This window comes from Nannospalax galili, unplaced genomic scaffold (genome assembly GCF_000622305.1).
Source record: "Nannospalax galili isolate Female #2095 unplaced genomic scaffold, S.galili_v1.0 scaffold85, whole genome shotgun sequence".
Taxonomy (NCBI): Eukaryota; Metazoa; Chordata; class Mammalia; order Rodentia; family Spalacidae; genus Nannospalax; species Nannospalax galili.
Genome location: NW_008358866.1, coordinates 8,359,470 through 8,379,666, shown reverse-complemented (window position 1 = coordinate 8,379,666; position 20,197 = coordinate 8,359,470). Strand labels below are relative to the sequence as shown.

The window sequence follows — 20,197 nt, the reverse complement described above, 5'->3', positions numbered from 1 at the left end:
AAAAAAATTTAAAGATATAAATTATTTGAAAGAATCTGTGTTCTGTTGAAGAAATGGAATGGGTTTTTTGTTTGTTAGTTCTCTTTCATTCTTATGAACATATTATTGAGAACGATGTCAAGTTTAGACTTTATTCATAACTAGTCTAGAGGGATAAACAGCAGATGACAATATAAATAAGCAGGGCAATTTTACAACATGCCAAGAGAAATATCAGAATGGTTAGTTTTAGAGAATAGAATCATTTCAGATAGGTGAACAACTCAGATCTTTTTTGCAAACAGCAAATAATGGTTGATCAAATCTTTTAGTCAGGTACTGTACTAGAAGATGATACTGTTCATTCCCTGACAGCTAACAAGCTCCTCTCCTCAGGATGGAATGAGCAATATGACAGAGCCCTCCCAGCTTCAATGGTTTGCTGAAGCTCTCGATGGTGTCAACTGAAAACCACTGATCCCAGTCTGACCCAAGTATCTGACAGATGAGAAAATAGTACTAGAGATCTGGGAGAAAGCTGAGCTCAGGGAGGCATACCTATGATCCCAGGACTCAGGAGGCTGAGGTAAGAGGACTGCCATAAGTTCAAGACTAGTGTGAGTTACACAGTGAGCTCCAGGCCAGCCTGAGATACAAGGCAAAATGCTTCAAAACAAGCAAGAAAGAAGAGAGAAAAGAGATAAACGGATCTGTGAGAGTTAAGAAATTCACTTCAGGTGATTACGAATCTGAAAAGAACCAGTATATTCTCATTATTATAAGCCAGTACCTATGGAACTGCATTGCACCAAAAGAAAGCTGCAAACCAACTTCAGCTCCTGGCTCCAACCAGAGAGAGAGCATTCTACCCCTAAATTACCATAGCGCTAAAGGAAATTTTCAATCAACATAGTCTGGGGAACTCATTTTATGAAGTGATCTGATGTTCACTCAGGTTAAACTGAATACACAGTGGTTCAAAATTTCCTTTCAATTTCATAAGCTAGTTTACTCTTATGAGGAAGCAAACATCAACAAATCACTTATTTATTTTTTTCAAGTGTTAGCAAGTCCATACCTGCTAAAAATCTAAACAAGTTTAGACTTGAAGGTCAAAATAGGACAAAGTGTTACAACAAAAAAGTCATATATAAAACTGAAGAGTAAAAAGTCACTTTGTACATAAAGAAAGAAGTAAGATTGGTTAAAAAAAAAAAAGTCTTCTATGCAGACAACTACTGGTTTAATGCAGAGAGAAAATTTGTAATTAAAAGGAGTTGGAATTGTTGGTACCGTGGTGTGTTTGTTATATATAGTGCATATTTAATAGAAGCTGTTATTTTATTGTTTTTAAATAAATTTTCTATTTTAGTATTTTTAAAGAGCCCTCCAAAATATAATTATATTTTTAGTGAAAATTAATTAAAAAATGTCACTTTGTAATCAGAATAAGACTTAATTTTTGTTATGTTAAAGAGACATTGCTTGTATCCAATCCTTAAAAGATTTTAGGGTTACCTCTTCAGAGGGGGGAATGTTGGAGGGGAGGGAGTGGGCATGAATTTGATCAAAACACCTTATATACATGTATGAAATTCTCAAAGTTTTTGTAAAAATTAAAAAAAAAAATTTTAAAGGTGCATTTTACTTTTTGTAATGCTTCTACCCCAAAATATGAAGAAATGTGAGATTAGATTCTTATATAGAAAGATTCTATATTAGCAATGTTTTAAATCCAGTATAGTTATTAGGGTTAAATCATATACTGTATCAATTCAATATATACTTAAGAATACAAAATAGACCTTTAAGTATGCCTTACCAATACTGTGGTCACACTAATTTATTAGTAAGACTAGCAGCACTGCTGAGTTAACTGCATAGAGAGTGCACTGTAACCAGAGGAGCTAATGCTAAAAAAACGATCTCTGGAATAGCACTCTATACACTTTTTTTCTATCTATAGATTGACATTTTCTTCTTGTACTGTAATATTCTATTATGTCCTGAATGGGAATCTATTTGCTTCCTTTGTTAAACTATGAATTGCTATAAAGCAGGAACTATGGATAAATTGCCCAATAATTATTTCTAGAAGTTCAATGTTTATAGAATTTAACTGATAAAACTGCTTATAAACGAGAAATAACTACTAATGGACATAAATATACTTCATCTACACTGGGAAATTTTGAAGGAACTCATAAAGAAAGTTGGCTTGTGGGTCAGACATCCTTTATGTCTCCTTACTCAAAGTAAATAAGCACAAATGCAATCCTCTGAGTTAGAGTTAAATTACCAATTTATCCCTTTCATAATCTCCAGCACACTGATTTGGAAGTGTGTTCACTGCTGTCTGAGGAATAGTTCAGCAACCATTTTGAGCAATATCTACGGAAACTGCTAACAGAAAGGCAAAAAGGCCTATTTGTGGTCTACACAACATTCCTTGTGGCGTTCAACAGGCGTCAGCCTAGTCTATATCTTACCAGTAGAACAGTAAAATTCTTCCCTAGATAATTAAGCAAAACCAGTTATTTTTTAAGCATAATTTAAACATTTTTACATGTTTTAAATATTTTAAAATATTATATTATTCTTCTCTACACATCAGGATCCATATATACACATAATCTGAAAATAAAATCTATTTATCACACTTGAAAAGAGTGAATGTGAAAAGAAAGTTTAAGGGGCTAGAGAGCTGGCTCAGCGGTTAAGAGCACTGACTGCTCTTACAGAGGACTCAGGTTCAATTCCCAGCACCCACATGGTGGCTACCAACCATCCATAACTCCAGTTCCAGGGGAATCCAATGCCTTCTTCTGACCTCCGTGGGCTTTGCATGGCCCAAGTGCACTTATATACATGCAGGCAATACACTGATACACATAAAATAAAATAAATAAATAAAATATAAAAAAAGTTTAAAGTCATTATTATTTCTTATATCTTATTTTACTAAAAATAGTTTTTAAAATGATCTCTGAACTCAACTAAGGTGTTCTTAATTTTATTTAAAATTTCAAATCAAGTTTTCCTTAGTAAGAACTGACAACCACACCATCAGCCAACTTCTATTAAGAAAACCTTCTGTAACTGGACATTTTCTTCTCATTTCTCCACATGACGCTTAAGTGAATGCTTTCAAAAATTGCAAAAAAACTTGGCATTTTAGAAGATCTGCCTGTAGCTGGGGAGAAGAGTTCAGGTGTGGAATGGTGTGAACTGTAGATTTAATCTTCTAATCCAAGAATCCAAACCCTATCTTTCTGCATCTGACAAAAACTTTGTCTTTTGATTTCCTGATTCTTCTTCAGCAAGGAATAAGGTACTGAAAAAACAAGAGAGACTAGAGGTCAGCAATGTGATAGCAAGAAATTGAAAGAAAGCCCATACAGCCAGAGGAAGAAGACAGAATTAGGAGGATAGCTGTCATGTCAGAACTCAATCTTAGAATCCAGACGTGACACATTCCGTCTTGACACTTTCAAAAGGAGGAAAGGGTAGCAGAGATAGTCCAAAGATAAGCGCAAAGCTTAGACTTCTTGCAAAGACTTTCATTTAACCATCTCAAATGCTACTGGATTCCTAATATCTCTTCATTTTAGCCTTTCCTTAATTCACAGTGTAGATGTAAGAGTCCTGAGCATTGAAATATAATTTTTATTTTGGTAGTAGACAAATGAAACTGACTTCTGGTTTATGTAGGTATCACAGTGATCTGGAAACGTATGAAGACAATGCTAAGACACCACCTGCGAGTACTACACAATGACGATGTTGAGAAGAGTAGCTTTAATGTCTTGGTGTGTATACAAGTCCATTTGTTGTACAACATTGGAATATTCTCTCTTAGGTACTTTTCTGTACATTGTAAAGTGCCTTGAGCTGAGCATTTGTTGAAGATGTGGATTATTTCAACAGCATAAAAAAACTAGTACCTCTCGCATGTTCCTCTTGGACACAAGGCTTTACAGATGCTTCTGCTTCTGATCTCCAAATCAGGCTGGTAGCTGGCTGACTTTTACTAGATCTATCCAGAATGCCAAGGACATGGCGGCCAATTGTTTCTTCAACAGCTGCTGTTGTCTTTACAACTTCTAACAGGATCTTCAGAAGTCTGTTATTAGCTTTCTGGAGGGCATACCTGTATAGAGAAAGAATCATTCATTAAAATGCTTAATCAAAACCAAATCACTATGCTAATACACCAGCACTACAAAAATGACTGGAAAAATATATGATCTGATTAAATAATATGCAAAAGCACCACGACGAAGGGCCTCTGTTTTTTATTTATCCTAAAACTGCATCATAGAAGGACTTGCTTTCTTCTAACAGTTCTACATAGCTTGTAACATTTGTTTTTTTGTTAAATGTGTGTCTTATTGACCTCAAAGAAATCAAGTAACTAAGCTTTTAGTAATTAAATCAGATATTTTACAGAGTTATAAATTTAAGTTTGAAATAGTATAGTAATACCCAAGCATATGTAAGTTATTGAGTTGGTAATATTGTTCATAGTTATTCATACAGATTATTTCATCTCTTCATGTATCAAACAACACATTTTAAAATATAATTTTAAAAGCCAAGTAGGAAAAAAATGTATTATTTCTACAACTTAATGTTGATTTAATTAGATGCCTATATTTTAAAAGAAATAGGTACAGCTCAGTTTTTAAAAAGGTCCATGGTGAAATTTCACTATGTAAACATCAACACAAATATCACAGGACTTTAAGAAATAAAGATCACATCTACTCCAGAGGCAAAACTGTATCTAGTTTCACACATCACACTCATTTTAACCAACAGAAAAATTTCAATAAAGAGAAATAAATTGTGTCTTTAAAAAAGAAGAATACATTCTTCTTTTTTAAAAATTAGAAACGACTGTCAATCATTTTCCAAACTATTTTGGCACTCAGACATCCTCCTTAAAATTTTAATGCCTAGACTTTCCTCCCACCTCTGTCTTACTCATAAATATATACATTTTTAAAAAAACAAAAATGAGATCATCCTGAAAATTTTTTTATGAACTTTTTCCTTAGTGTAGCATGAACCTTTAAAACTGTATCAAAAAATGTATTTCCATAAACAGTGATTGAAAGCTTATTTGAATAATCCTAACAGCTTCATTCAAAAGAAGTACTCCAGTTGCAAACTTTACATTTAATACATGGAGACAAATGACAGACTTGTGGTAAAGCCTCCCTGGCTTAAGAGTTTTATCTCAATTTCACACTGTAGGAGATTACCAACAAACAGGCCTTTAAGGGACATCTGTGTCTCAGGCACATCATCTCCCTATTTTAGGACAAAGTAATAAAGGGAAATGTTTTCCTTCAGTAGCTGTCAGTGAAAGACGGGGGTTCTATTTTTGTATCCAGATCAAGTTCTCCACTTGCATAATGAAGAAAATTAAAAATAAATCCAAATAATTTGACAGAAAGTAAAAGTTATTTTGTTAGCTTTTGTTCAACCCTCAAATTCTAAGGTTAGAATGATGTGACAATATTTTTGCTTAAGAGAACTGATTAAATATAGTGGTTAAAAAGAAATAAGGATGAATAGTCATTTTATCAACTTGACTATAAAAATTCCTAAAAATTATACAATGCATGATTTGTAGAACATATAAAATAATGAAAAATAATATAAAATAAACAAAATGTTTATTTTATATTGTCATGGTAACTCTAATTTTCATACACTGTCTTTCTCGTTTGAGTTCCATACTGACTGCGTTCCATACTGATGATCCAATGGGGAAGCCAAAATCTTAGGGGACAAATTCCTTCATGCAGGCTGAGGAAGGAGGTTAGGAGGACACAAAAGGGTAACAGTCACAGAAATTGGAAAAGGAGGAAATTAAGTTAGTAGATATTTGTTTTAATTTTAAAGAAATTATTTTCATTTGAATAAAATAAAATTAAACACTGTGCTTAAAGGCCTTAATGTTAACATGGGCTAACTATCCCCATATAGTAAATTATTGTACATTTTATATTAACCTTGATAAAGTCTAGGAACAGTTTGATGCCACTGGGTGATTAAGTTACTCCTCTATAAAAATGGAATGTGGGGGCTGGAGAGATGGCTCAGTGGTTAAGAGCACTGACTGCTCTTGCAGAGGACCCGGGTTCGATTCCCAGCACCCACATGGAAGCTATAAACTGTCCTTAACTCCAGTTCCAGGGGAATCTGAAGCCCTCTTCTGACTTTCACAGCATTGCATGACACGGGTGCACTCACATTCATGCAGGCAATACACTTACACACAGCAAATAAAAAAATAAATATTTTAAAAAATGGAATGTGGATTAAAATTTTTCAGGAGTTATATAGCAAACACATAAAAGAAGAAAAATTGAGATATTTGTATTTATGGTGACTTTTTCTCATTAAAAACAAGCAAGGGACTAGTTAATACTAAATGAATGTCTATAAAGTGAAGAGGAAACAAGAAACGAAGCTCACAGATGAACTGATTTCTAAGACACAAAACAGCATTAGGAAAAACAGTCAATGAAGAAAAGTTCAATATCCAAAGAACAACTAAAAAGAATCAAAATTGATGTCTAATAAAAATTATATTACATGCAAAAAAGACTTAAAAATTTGTCTAATGATAAAAATTATAATTTTTCTCTGCCATATGTATATGGACATATTTCATACATGTACAATGATTTTTTAAGACAAAGTATAAATGTACAAGACAAAAATAAGGACAAAGTTTATTAAACTGAAACAAGCACTTTAAACTTTGTACTGAAAAAGCAAACATTGCATATACCTTTCATTGGACAGGTTTATATCAAGAGGTACATCTTCAGGTTTTCTATCCAGTGTCTTTTCTTTTAATGTCTGTTCCTCAACTTCTTGGTTTTCATTTCCATCCTGTTTAAGTTGGTGCAGAGGCAGAGAGGACAAGACAGAAAGAAAGCCTGTCATCTTAGAAACAGCAAGTCAGACTTTTATAATGGTATGAGATGAAACAGAAACCTCTGTGCATAAAGTGGACACTGCTTGAAATAATGTTTAACTACATTTTATCAAGAGATTAGCATTATCAAAAGATAAAACATTCTAATGCACAGATGAAAAACACTTTAATGGGTTCAAAGGAATGCATGCTGTGTGTTGCGACAATAAAGTTTGTTAGGTTTGTTCCATGGTAGAGCAACAGCTGCTGTTATAGCAATACCAGATTCAAATTACTGCCAGTGGAATGCAAGGCATTTTCACTCCACCTACCTACATGTAGGCAATCATAAACATGTGAAGCTCAAGGACTATAAAAATGTATCTCACACCAACAACAAACACAAACAAATCTACGGATTGTTGATCCAGTGCTCCTGGGTCCATACTACCTGTGTTTGCGTACTGCTGTTGCGCAGCTCACAACACAGCTTCTCTCTTCCAGCTAAAGACAGCTGCTTTAGTGTTTCCAGCTCCTCTAAAAGCACCCTTTCTCTCTCTGAAACCAGGTTTTCATTATCTATTGAGGATCTCTAAATGAGAAAAAAGGTCATAAGAGAATATTGTTTGCGATAGAAGAAAAGAACAGAAACATTAAGCAGATTTCTTTTAACTCCTTGGAACCAACACGGAAACCTTTATTCTATGACCCATACTCCATTTATGAGGGGTTAAAAGACATATACAAAGTTCAATGCAAGATTTGAAACTTTAGAAAAAGTTCCATTAAACTTAAATATTCAGGAATTTGTACAGCTCAATCAATACTTTTATGTCAATTTTGCATTGAAAATTCAGAAATCTGAATCCACAAAATGCAATGAAGAAAAGCAAAACTGATTTTCCAATTGAAATTTTATGCTCCAATCCCAAATTTCCTATTTTACATCAGAAAGAATCCAAGTTATGAGTTTGTTAATTTTCCTTTTAGTTTTAAAATTAAATTCAATAAATGTTCTCATAAAAGCTTTTCTGCAATGATTTTGTGAGTATATTTTATACAGCAGTTGATAAGAATACAGCTCCCACATACCAAGGAATTTTTTAATTCAGTCAAGAAATGAGTAAGAATGTTATATAAATTTACATTTCTCAAATCAACAAGAAATGATTCACTGGAGAAAGTTCCAGAAACATGCTACTCCAGAAGATTGCCATTCATGATTAACAAGTAAGATTAAAGACAGACAGAGGTAAACCACTGAGCTCTAATTGGCAGACTCATAGAAGTGTAAAGGAATAGGGAGCAACTGCATATGCAAGCCCCTCAGCACAGAGACCATCCAAGCTGATCAGTGCCTCTGCTATGCAGCCTTTGCTTGCTATGTATGGTCAGTGGAATAATCTCTTTATATTCTTCCAATTCTTCCTGAAGGGCAATTAAACGACACGACATACTACAAATTCGACTTAGGTGTGCCTAACAAGATCTAAACTTATTGTGCTAGTGGAGTATGTTCCTAATGTTAAACATTTGTAATTTCTTTCAGCTCTGACAAAATAAATTTTAACTCTTTAAGAAAGGTTAAAGAATAATGTTATTTTAATTGGGAAGAAAAGGGACTCTGGCTGCCATACCTGGGCTAACTGTTTACTGAGCCTCCTGATCTCTTCTTGTAGCTGTTCCTGGTCTTCTCGCTGTCTCTCCATCTGTCGCATGTGGGCCTGTCTCAACAGTTCTGTTGCCTGCTGATGTTCTTCATACTGCCGCACAAGTTCCTGCCTCATATCTTCCAGCTGTTCTTCATTCAACATGAGCTGTCTAGAAGTATCCATGCTTGATACCGATACCTCATCATGGACCTTTAGCAGTAAAATAAACAGAAAGAATTACACATGGATTGTGAAAAATTGTCAGCATCTATGTTCTCAATAAATGAGAGCACTTCTACTAATTTCATAAAACATCTTTATCATATTATTAAAGTATAAAGTTTTAAAAAGGTATTTCTTTTAACTATAATTCCAAAATAACATTAAGCTAATTACAATTAAGGAGGACAATGTCTATTCATAAACTAATTTAGTAAAATCTAACTCTAAAAGGAGAAAATAAAGATATTCAATAGTTCTTTGACTCTTAATGAAGCTATGACTCAATTGTCAATGTCAGTTATTCCTCTTCACATTTTATGGTGGGGAAGAGAGAGGACATTTTTTATTCTTAAATTATATTTATGATGGGCTATAGAGATGGCTCAGCAGTTAAGAACATTGGCTATACTTGCAGAAAACCTGTATTCGAATCCCAGCACCCACATGGCAGCTAACAACTGTCCGTAACTCCAGTTCTTGGGAATCCAATAGCCTCTTCTGTCCTCCATGGGCACTGCATGACACAGGTGCACTTACCTACATGCAGGCGATACACGTATACACATAAAATAAAAATAATAAAATATTTTTTAAAAATTCTATTTATGAAACATAAGAAATTTTACCATTAAATTTATATTATACAGTAGTCATATAGCACTCTAAAGAACTTCTTGGTAAGAAACAATTTCAATAAACTTTATTTGAAATAAAAGCTTTATATATCAGTTTCTCTGACTCAGAGAAGACATCAACTAAACGGGTTCTATGAATATTTCAGTCCTCAAAGAGACACTAATTAAACAAATCATTCTGCCTTATATTTTTGGTAAACTAAGGAGGTTTTCATGAACACCTCACAGGTTTTGTATCAGAAAAAGTGGATATGAATATTCCTTTAACAATTGATTGGAGTTCAGATAATTTTAGAAGTAGGATTTATTTCCTTCTGATAAAGGGAGCAAACTGTTGAGGGAATAGATCTGCTACTGAATAAAAGGAAAATGAAAATTAGTATAAAGACAGTAAAATGCTTTATCTTCTTAAATAGGTAGCTATTTCTTTATATTTTCTTGTATTTAATTGAATAATTCTTTCTGTTATAGATTTTGCCAAATTATAAATAATCTTGAATCAGTAGAAGCAAAATTAAGGCAGACGCAACTTATAAGATTGAAAGAAATGCATAGACTTTTTATTACATTCTTATAATAAAATTGTGTGTGTGTGTGTGTGTGTGTGTGTGTGTGTGTGTGTGTGTGTGGACAACAAAGCAGGAGTTGCTTCCAGGCAGATGTAACTTTCAAGATTGAAAGAAACTTTTAAAAATTCATTAATTTATTTATTTACTTATTTATTATGTGTGTGTGTGTGTGTGTGTGTGTGTGTGTGTGTGTGTGTGAAAGGACAACAATGTAGGAGTTGCTTCCAGGGATGGAACTCGGGTTGTCAGACTTGAAGACAGAAGCCTTTATCCACTGATCATCACATGGGCCCAACTTATAAGATATTAATACATACAGTGTCTATAAGGCAAAAAGTACTTTGAACCAGACTTGTTTTATATAATAGTGTTATTATGTCACTGAACCATCTACTTTACAGTTAACCCACAATAATCTGAGTCCTCCTCAGGACTGGATTTGGCCCTTTCTTCTTCCTTCAACATTACTGTCAATATATTTATAGTGAAGGAAGCCACAATTTTTACAAGGTTACTTTTTCTTCCTTTTAATATTCTAGGAAGCATACTTACAGACTGTCTGACTATAAATGTTTCATCTTTAGAAGATATTTCTTCTGAAATAGTCAGCCCATGGTCCTTTGACTTCAGCGTATCATCAAGACCATCATTAAATAACAGAACTTCTTTTCTATCTTCTCCTAACTCTTTACTAAGTGGTTTAAATTCTTCTTTAAAATTCTTGTCAACTGTGTCAAAAGTCTGTAGACCAACTTGACCCTGTGATAATTTCATTTCATTAAAATGATGTTCTTTTTGCTGACAGAGAGCATGCTCTTGTTTTGATGCTGTAATATATTCTTGCCCCTCAGATATTCTGGAGAGCTCAGTCTTTTGAGCAAATGCTACACTCATTGACACAATGACCTAAATGAATAAAGGGAACAAAAAGAAAGTGGATTATATTTATAAACAGTGGCTGAAATTATAAAAGCAAGTTATTATTTAAAATTATAGGCATTAAAAAAAACCTGGCCTTCTGGTTTTAAATGAAAAGAAATCCTATGATAAAGTGATACAGATAAATTCTCTACAAGGAACTTGATAGTGAAGTATTTATTTTAGTGCTCACCTTTTAAAATAAAAAATAATTTAAAAATTTGACAGCAAGAGATTTTCAGTGAAAAAAACTAGATAATAAATGCTTTTATACTTCTTTCTTCCAAGAAAATTTGCTATTAACTTTTAATAAATACTTTTCTAAGCTCTTTTTTCTTTACATACAGAAATGACTATATACAGGGAAGAAATTTTCTACAAAAACCATGATCATATTCTAAATTCTAATTGGGTTTCATGGCTTATATAAATGGTAAATAGTAACAGTAAATATCTTTTTGAAACAGGAAATACATTTCATTATAATTTCCCCTGAGTTGAAATACACAGGTATACTACACACTTATTTAATCATGTCTTGACTGTTGACTATTTAAAACTGGTTCTACTTTTTTGTTTGTTTTTCTGGAGAAACAGTATTGCTATGGAGCCTAGGTAGACCTCAGACTTACTATGTAGCCCAGGCTGGCCATAAGTTTGTGATCCTTCTGCCTCAGTCTCCTGTAAGCTGGGATTGCATACAAATGGCACTGAAGTGACCTGATTCCACTGAACAGTCTAAGCAGAACTATGATGGAGTTTTTGTGATATATCATTGTGCACAGCCTTTCTTATTTCTCCACAATAGATTTCCTGAAGTGGGACATTTGGTTTGCATGGCTGTAAAGGATGATTACACATTTAAATCTAATCTGACTTTCTACTACAATTATGACCCTGGAACCCTGTATACTGCCCCCTTAGCACAGGTACTTCAAAATTCTGACCAGCAGCTTTGGTTCTGACAAGACCCTAAGGCTTTGAAACCAAATGTATCAACAGGTTCATAACAAGTCACATTTCTATAGATAATCTGCAATGTCAGCCTGGTTGCCATGACTCAGGAGAAAATAGATGCCTACTGACCTTCAGCTTTCTAAAATGGTTCTTCCTGGTAGTCTAGTTCAAATAGCTGAACTTTTGCTTTAATCTCCTGTCTTGAACCTGATTTAGTTTTCTAGGGTCCTGAATCCTACCTGGTTCTGGCTAGCCTACTTCTTTCCAGATGCTATGTTCTCCAGATGCCAGAATCCTGTTTCAATAAAAATAATGTTGATGATAACTAGACCAAGAAAAATGCAAGCAACATAAATTGATTTCTTAAAAGTTTATATTTCATTCAATACTTTATAAGCTATAAGGTAAATACTATTAATGCCTCAATTTAATTTCATTTTTAATTATATGCATGTCTGTGTCTCTGTGTGGGTATGTGCATGTGAGTGCAAGTCCCTGTAGAGGTCAGAGGGATTGGCTCCCCTGGAGCTGGAGTTGAAGGAGATTGTGAGCTGTCTGCTGGGAATTGAATTTGGGTCCTCTGCAAGAGTAGTAAGCAGTCTTAACAGCTGAATCATTTCTCCAGCCCCAATTAATGTCCCAATTTAATAAATGAGGAAACTAAGGAAGAAAGATTAAATGATGTGACTGTAAAAACACAAAGTAAATAAATGCAAGGTGGGTTTGAGGGTCTGCATTCTTATCTCAACCCATCTTCTAAAATTTAACATCATACCTCACTATGACCTTCATATTTGGATGGCTCTGTCTAGTAGTGTAACTCTATTACTGTCTTGAAGAATAACATCAAACCAAATGCTGAGAAAATTGAAGTATAAAGATTAGGAACCATGTCAAAGGTTACATATGTAATCAGTATTAGATCAGATATTTGAATCAAATTATGTCTATAGAGCTGAAGCACCTTAAACATACAGAACCCTGTTTCTGTCCAGATGATATCATTAGTATATCTCATCTACCAAATTGGAATTCTTGGGTGGTTATGCTAACTCAGACAGACTGGTGTGGTACTGTTGTAGGCAGCCATCTAGAATATATGCCATTATAGCAAAATGTCAAAAGAGAAAGACTTAAATAATATAACTCAGCAAAACACATTTTCTAACTAGTAGTCAAGACCTTAAGACTGGCTTCTGCTTTCTGCATTTCTTGCTTTGAACCTGGTCTCTATCTTTGTTTCTTCATACTAAAAATACAACATGGAAATACAAACACAAAAATTAAAGCTACAAAAAAAGCAAAGAGATGGGCTGGGGATGTAGCTCAGTTAGTAAGCACTGGCCTAGGAGGGATGGAGTTCTGGGTTCAATCTCCAGTGCTTGGCAAACTGGGCATAATGGCACATGCCTATAATCCTAGCACTCAGGAGGAGGCAGGAAGATCACAAATTCAAGGTCATTATTATTTATATAGAGTTTGAGTCCTGCCTGGAATATACAAGATGTTGCTTAAGAACAACAACAAAAAGTAATGCGATATAAAGGATGAACTAAAAATGCTGTACATCTAATTCATAGTTCCATTACAGTATCATGAGGAATAATGGAAAATTTCATGAAGTAGAGCTAGGAATATTTGCAGAACATACCATTTCAGAGATTCAAGATGAGTAACGAACTGAAAGTTTTCCAAAAATATATTACCTTTCTATTGTACAAAAAACAACAACAACAACAACAACAACAACAACAACAAAAAGACAAGGACCTCCTTAGCAGAAACAAGAGAAATCAAAAAAGAGCAGAATGCTAAAGTCATGCTAGGACTTTATTAAGTAACTGAAAAAATTTCTTGAAGCCACAATCAAATAGTTATTAGAAAATAAATGGAAGGAGAAAAGGTGATAGGCAAGTATTTAGAATTATCATTATAAACTAATGTCTACAATATTTACCTCATAAAATGAACTTTCTCAGTTCATTTTCAGTCCTAGTGTATGCATAGGTCTGAAGCATTTGTTTCTGCCAAAATGAGTTTCGTTTAGTTTATGTTAGGTTTTTAAGCGTTATTTCTTGACCCTTGATGCTTAGGTTCTTGTGGATGTTAATCAACCACACATAATCTAACTTAAGTGGAAGAAGAGGATGACTGCTCAGGATTTAAACAACAAGGTGGCCTTGTAAGCCTCTATTGATTAGCTCCAAGAAGTCCAAGCTGAAGTCCTGTGGGGTTATGCTTAATGCTGACTGTTGATTATCTACGGCATATTTTTTTCTGTCTGGCTACCAACTCAGTCACTGTAAACAGACTTGAAACATTACTTTAAAGTTCCAAATACCTAAAAATGTGCTGAACTGGAGGTCATTGTTTCTAGATAACTGAACTTCTGAAAGTGATCAGCCACATAACTGTTTTATTTTGTTTTTTAATTTTTTGATTTATTTATTTTTATTTTATGCACATTAGTGTTTTGCCTGCATGTATATAAGTGTACCCATGTTGTGCAATGCCCACAGAGGCCAGAGTGGGAGTTGGATCCCCTGGAACTGGAGTTACAGATGGTTGTTAGCTACCATGTGAGTGCTGGGAATTGAACCCAGGTCCTCTGCGGGAGTAGCCAGTACTGTTAATCACTGAGCCATCTCTCCAGCCCCACACAACTATTTTAAATGTACGTGTTTTCATGTGTACTTTTCAGTATGCAACAAATAAATCGATGAATTTACTCATTTCCATAAACTGAAATGGCAAAAAGAAAAAAAAAAATCACATAGTGAGAGCTACATAAAAATGATGACTCATTTTCTACCTTGATCTCTGTGCTGGATAGCTTTAGTGTCAACTTGACACACCTGGGTTGAGGGAGCCTCAATTGGGGAATTGCCTCCATTGGACTGGCCTGTGGCTATGTCTGTGGGGCATCTTCTTGATGAGTGATGTGGAGGGCCCACCCCACTGTGGGTAGTGCCACCCCTGGGCAGGTGGGCCTGTGCTGGATAAGAGAGCAAGCTGAGCAGGGGCCAGGGGAGCAAGCCAGTAAGCAGCGATCCTCCATGGCCTGTGCTCCAGCTTCTGCCTCCAGGTTCCTGCCCTGAGTTCCTACCTTGGGCTCCCAGATGAGCTGTGACCTGGGAGATGTAAACTGAATAAACCCTTTCCTCCCAAGTTGGTATTGGTAAGAGTATTTTGTCACAGCAATGAAGAACAAACTACTAGGACAATCTCCAATAACTCTTCTCACACAATAATGAGAAAGTCTTCATGATACAGATATTTCCCTGGATCTTCACCTCAACTAACACTAACATCTTACATATTTTCTTTACATTTTATCAATCCTCCTTTTAAAAATATATATTCTCCACTTAGATTGTTATTTTGGAACAGATGAATTGCTATAAAAAAGAAACAGATAACTAATAACTAATGAGTGCATATGTATGGATGAAGGCTACGTAACAAAAATCACAGTGGGAAGGGAAACCTGCCTTTGAGTTGTTGGTCGGAATAGTCCAAGAGATTCCCCAGATAATACGGGCTATTGCCACAGTCCTTGATTGTCTCCCAGAACTTGAAGGTAAGACCCTATTGTTCCAAGGCACAACATACTTCAGAAACAGGATGTGGAACAATTTTGCTAGAACTGACCCGGAAGCCTCCTCCCTGAAAATTAGCTCTCATAGTATTAGAAATACAGTGCAAACTGCCAAGGGAGAAAACCAATCAATGATCCTATCCAGCTGTAAAGTCTACCAACCACAATGACTGGTCTAGCAATCATTTCTATTCATGCAGTAGTGGCATTCATCTTAGGTGTAATCAACAGCTATCTAATTGGACTTAAAACCCATCAATGAAAGGGAATTCATTCCTGGTACTGTAAACATAGCCAGGTACACATGGCTAGAGAGGTCACAGACCCTAGAGAAGAACCTAAGAACTTACTTTGGTCACTTCCATAGACTAACATAATTTCTTATATATTCTAAATACATATCCTTATATTTATGACAAGTATACCTCTCACCACTCATCAAAGAAGTTTCTTTCTGCAACAGATGTCGAGACAAAAACAAAGTTCGCCAACTGGTTAAATAAGAGAAAAAGTAACTGTGACAGGCCAGCCCTAAGTGACATATTTGCAATACAACCTCTACACCTAAAGCCCAGGGAACATCATGGAAGAGGGGTGGAAAGAAGATGCTGAGGGAGGGAGAATCAATTTCCTCCAGGGAGTAACTCGCTGAAAGATTATCTAATCCCATGTACCTTAAACACAGATATAATTAAACACCACTGAATGGACAGAGTGCATTGTGTGTGTGTGTGTGTGTGTGTGTGTGTGTGTGCATTTCATAAATGTATGTATGTATGTATATGTAACAAAACTGATCGAAGAGGAGAAGAAATTGAGAAGGAGTTTGGGGGGCATGGGAGGAACTGAAGGGGTACTGGGAGAGATGAAAATAATACAAATACAATACTCATATATGAAATTCTCAAAAATAAAATAAAATAAGATAAAGTAAAATAAAAGTTAGGCCATAGTCTCTATAAGTAGACTATGTTATAGAATAGTCTTGTAAAATAAAAGAACATGAGCCAAGTATATGATTTAAAATTTTCTAGCAGCCATCTCAGAAAACTAAAAAGTACCATAGATTAAACGTGATGATTAATGAAAAAATTTGTACTGAAACACTAAAGACTATCTTTACTTAAAAAATGTAAGAATATATATATATTTTTAAAGTGACTATTAAGACAAAACAAATGGAACTACAAGACTAGGGCATGTGATCAATATTCAAGAGTTTAAAAGACAGGCTCTAGGCATAGCAACTGCAGATTCCAGGATAAGCAGATTCTACACTGATAAAACTTCACTTAGCCAGGAGCTATGTTCCACACTAATCATCCCTTAGTGCCCAAAGTTGATATCTAACATTATAGTATCTTCCCTGAGCAGAGCTTAAACAGGGTGATAAACATGGGTAATCACCCTGTCTTCCTTTTCTAATCTTCACGACATTTAAAGAAGGTCAAACTCCTTCAAGAGGTAACAAACACACAAAACCCAGCGACATTCCAAAAAGTTTCTAATTACTAGTCTAAAGAAAAATTCTGACTCTTCCACTTGAAAGCAATTATAGTGTCAGGTATGGTACAGGCCTGAAATCCCAGAACTTGAGGGGTAGAGGCAGAAGGATGACGAGTTTGAGGCTATCCTGAGCTAAATAGAATGACCCTAGCTCAAAAAAATAAAACAGCTAAACAAAACAAAAAGTATTTAGCTGATACAGTTATAAGACAACTTAAAGGAAAATTCTATGTGAAACTAATGACTAAAAACATGTTATATACCATCACTGAAATCTATGACTTTTGAAAGTTCAAAGAGAACAGAGAAAATAACCTTCAGATAAATGGCAAACTTACTTTAGCTACTTCTTCTTCTAATCGTTCTTGATATTGCTTTTCCATCAATTTAACCATATTCATTTCTTGCTTCACTCCAAATCCACCAGAAAACTAAATTAAAGAGCAAAATAGGGCATATTTATTTTTTAAAGCAATTATACACCAACTTTTCATACTCTTGTAATTTCAAAACATTCCCCAAATATCATTATTTCTTAGAAAACTTCTGGGTACTTTTAATTCTACTAAATTATTTTATTTATAACTGTGAACTTAGAGATGCAAAGAGAGATGTATTTACATATTTAAAATAAAGTGGGTTAAGGATACTTAAATATAGTAAGATTATGTGTGTGTATATATATATATATTTTAAGTTAAATGTGAAGCTCTGGTTATGTTTCTTTGTGAAATTACAATTTTTCTTCTTAGTATTTACTAACATGAACCAATTTTCCACAATGTACCAACATCCAAACATAGTAATTTTAGTAATGTAAACACTTTCTCAGCATCAAAGTACTTATTTAACAGCTATGTAAATTTGATCCAAACGGAAAATTCGTATGAATGCAGGAGAATCCAAAATGTGGCTAATGTCTCTCCTTGATGCATAGAATGAGAAAGGGCAGTGATCTTCATAGTCTCTAGGACATACACGGAGATAAAATACCTACTTAGAGTAGATGGAGACCAGAGTTCTGCAGCTGGAGGTTTGAATTAGAGATAATATAATGCTGAAGAGAGGCACAGGGTGCTTTCCTATGGTATGCTCTATGTTAGATGAAGAGCTTTAATAGAACACTGGCCTCTACCTGAGGAGGCCTCAGCCACCATCCCAGCACCTTGGATGTTCCAGATTCCTAAACAACATTTCAAACATGGCATGTCCTACTTCCCATGCTAGGAAACTGATGTTACACAAACCATAAATAAGTTTTATAAAGAATAAAAAAGGCAAAATTTAAATTGATAACATGCTTGGAAGGGAAAAATATTCCTCAAATTTAACATTCTCTGTAGTTTCCCTATACTATGAAAATGCTTGTTTCTTTAAATATTTTCAATCTTTTGTATTTATAGGATAATTGCTAAAGCACAGTCATAAAAATCATGGTAAGGAAAACCAGTGTATATAATAGCTTTAAAATAAAGATGAGAAATACAATACCTCTGCTATACCATCAATATTTTCTTTTAGATAATTTCCAGGGCACACTGTTTTCTGTGCATCTGATTCTGTGACTACCTCTGACTCAATGGACAAGCTAAATACAAAGCAAAGAGGGTGAAGAAATTAGTCTGGGGTTTCACAGCTGTTCCAAATTTTACAGCATGCATACTATATATACTGGGAAAGGGGAAACAAAAACGATAGATTAAGGATTACAGGTATTGTAACAAACCACATTTTTGTCTAATTTTTCCACTTAGAAGTAAAACAATTTCAAGGATTTTAACAAATCAACAAATTTTATGTCCTTTTATAAAGTGCATTAAAATGTTAAATCACTATTTATAGGCATTAACTTTTTAAAAAGTTATCGAAGATACATCAGTTTGTAAAAAATGTATAAAATCTCACTTTTATTAAAAACTTATTTACCACATATGTATATATGAATAGAAAAAAAGCCTGAAAGAAGACACATTAAGAGTGACAGTGATGGGAGCTGGAGAGATGGCTCAGTGGTTAAGAGCACTGACTGCTCTTGCAGAGGACCCAGGTTTGGTTCCCAGCACCCACATGGTGGCTAATAACTGTCAGTATCTCCAGTTCCAGGGGATCTGGCATCCTCTGACTTCTGTGGGTACCGCACAACACAAGAACACTTTACATACATGCAAGCAATACACTCATACACATAAAATAAAATAAAAAAAAAAAAGATTCCTAATTTCTATAGTTACTTTCTGACTCTGTTGTTTTTAATCTAGTTATGTATTGTTTGGTATTATAACTGTATTCTTTATTGTTCTACAAGAATTAAGTACTTTATAAATTTTTTTTCTTAAAATGTTTAGCTCAATCAATATGTCATCATCAATCATATTGTCATCAATCATATTGAATATGTCAATCTCTGACGAAAAAATTCTCAAAAAAATACCAGCAAACTGAATCCAAGAATATATTAATTTCTGTTTCATTTAATCTTTACTCTTTCTTTTCTTTTCTTTTCTTTTTTTTTTTTTGTCTTTTTGAGACAGGTCTCCCTATAGCCCCAGCTGGCCTGGAACTCACTTTGTAGACCAGGCTGGCCTTGAACTCAGAGAGACACCTGCCTCTGCCTCCCAAGTGCTGGAACTGAAGGAGTGCGCCACCACACCCGGCTAATCTTTACATTCTTAAGGGCAACTGTTATTATCCTTATTATTATTTACAGATATTTATATAATTTGTGATCACATAGCCAGTTAAAGGTTAAAGCAGAGGTCAGAGATCTTTCTGACTTTAAAATTCATGGACTTTCCAATCTCAACTATTTGTCTAAAAAGCTTTTGGTATGAAGTCACAAATATATGTTAAAGGAAGACTATTTTCCTTAAATTATTTCAAGTCTTCTTTAAGACAATAGTAAATTCTTAATTCAAAATGTAAGAGAGGGTGGTAAACAGGAGCCCAACCACAGAAGCTGCAAAGTGGCCATACTTTCAGAAGCCTTCCATTTCTTCATGCATTGGAGGAAAGCTGGACTAATTAAAGAAGGATTTCAACAAATACAGTGCCTGATTAATAGAGGTTTTTGGCAACCTATTTCTATCAGAAAGCCTACAGTAGTGGTTTCCAGATGATAATCCATGGGTTGTGTGCATCAGATTATCTTGTTAAATATACAAAATTTCAATTTTCATTTTGAGTCTGACTCCAAATGTTCAATCAAGTAATTTCTGATTATAAAT

General features: G+C 34.4%; 1 protein-coding gene across 7 annotated transcripts in view; it reads right to left on the bottom strand.

Moving 5' to 3' along the window:
• Akap9 (A-kinase anchoring protein 9) overlaps positions 1-20,197 on the bottom strand; it is a 160,387-nt gene that overhangs the window by 77,031 nt on the left and 63,159 nt on the right. For 6 of the 7 annotated variants that reach the window (XM_029558377.1, XM_029558378.1, XM_029558381.1 and 3 more), the window contains 7 exons: positions 18,465-18,561; positions 17,312-17,404; positions 10,547-10,900; positions 8,554-8,778; positions 7,368-7,508; positions 6,788-6,891; positions 3,924-4,129 (listed from right to left, as the gene is read on the bottom strand). In XM_029558377.1, the coding sequence (XP_029414237.1) occupies positions 3,924-4,129; positions 6,788-6,891; positions 7,368-7,508; positions 8,554-8,778; positions 10,547-10,900; positions 17,312-17,404; positions 18,465-18,561 (1,220 nt within the window). The remainder of the gene's footprint in view (positions 1-3,923; positions 4,130-6,787; positions 6,892-7,367; positions 7,509-8,553; positions 8,779-10,546; positions 10,901-17,311; positions 17,405-18,464; positions 18,562-20,197) is intronic. The other variant, XM_029558380.1, reaches the window with a different exon arrangement.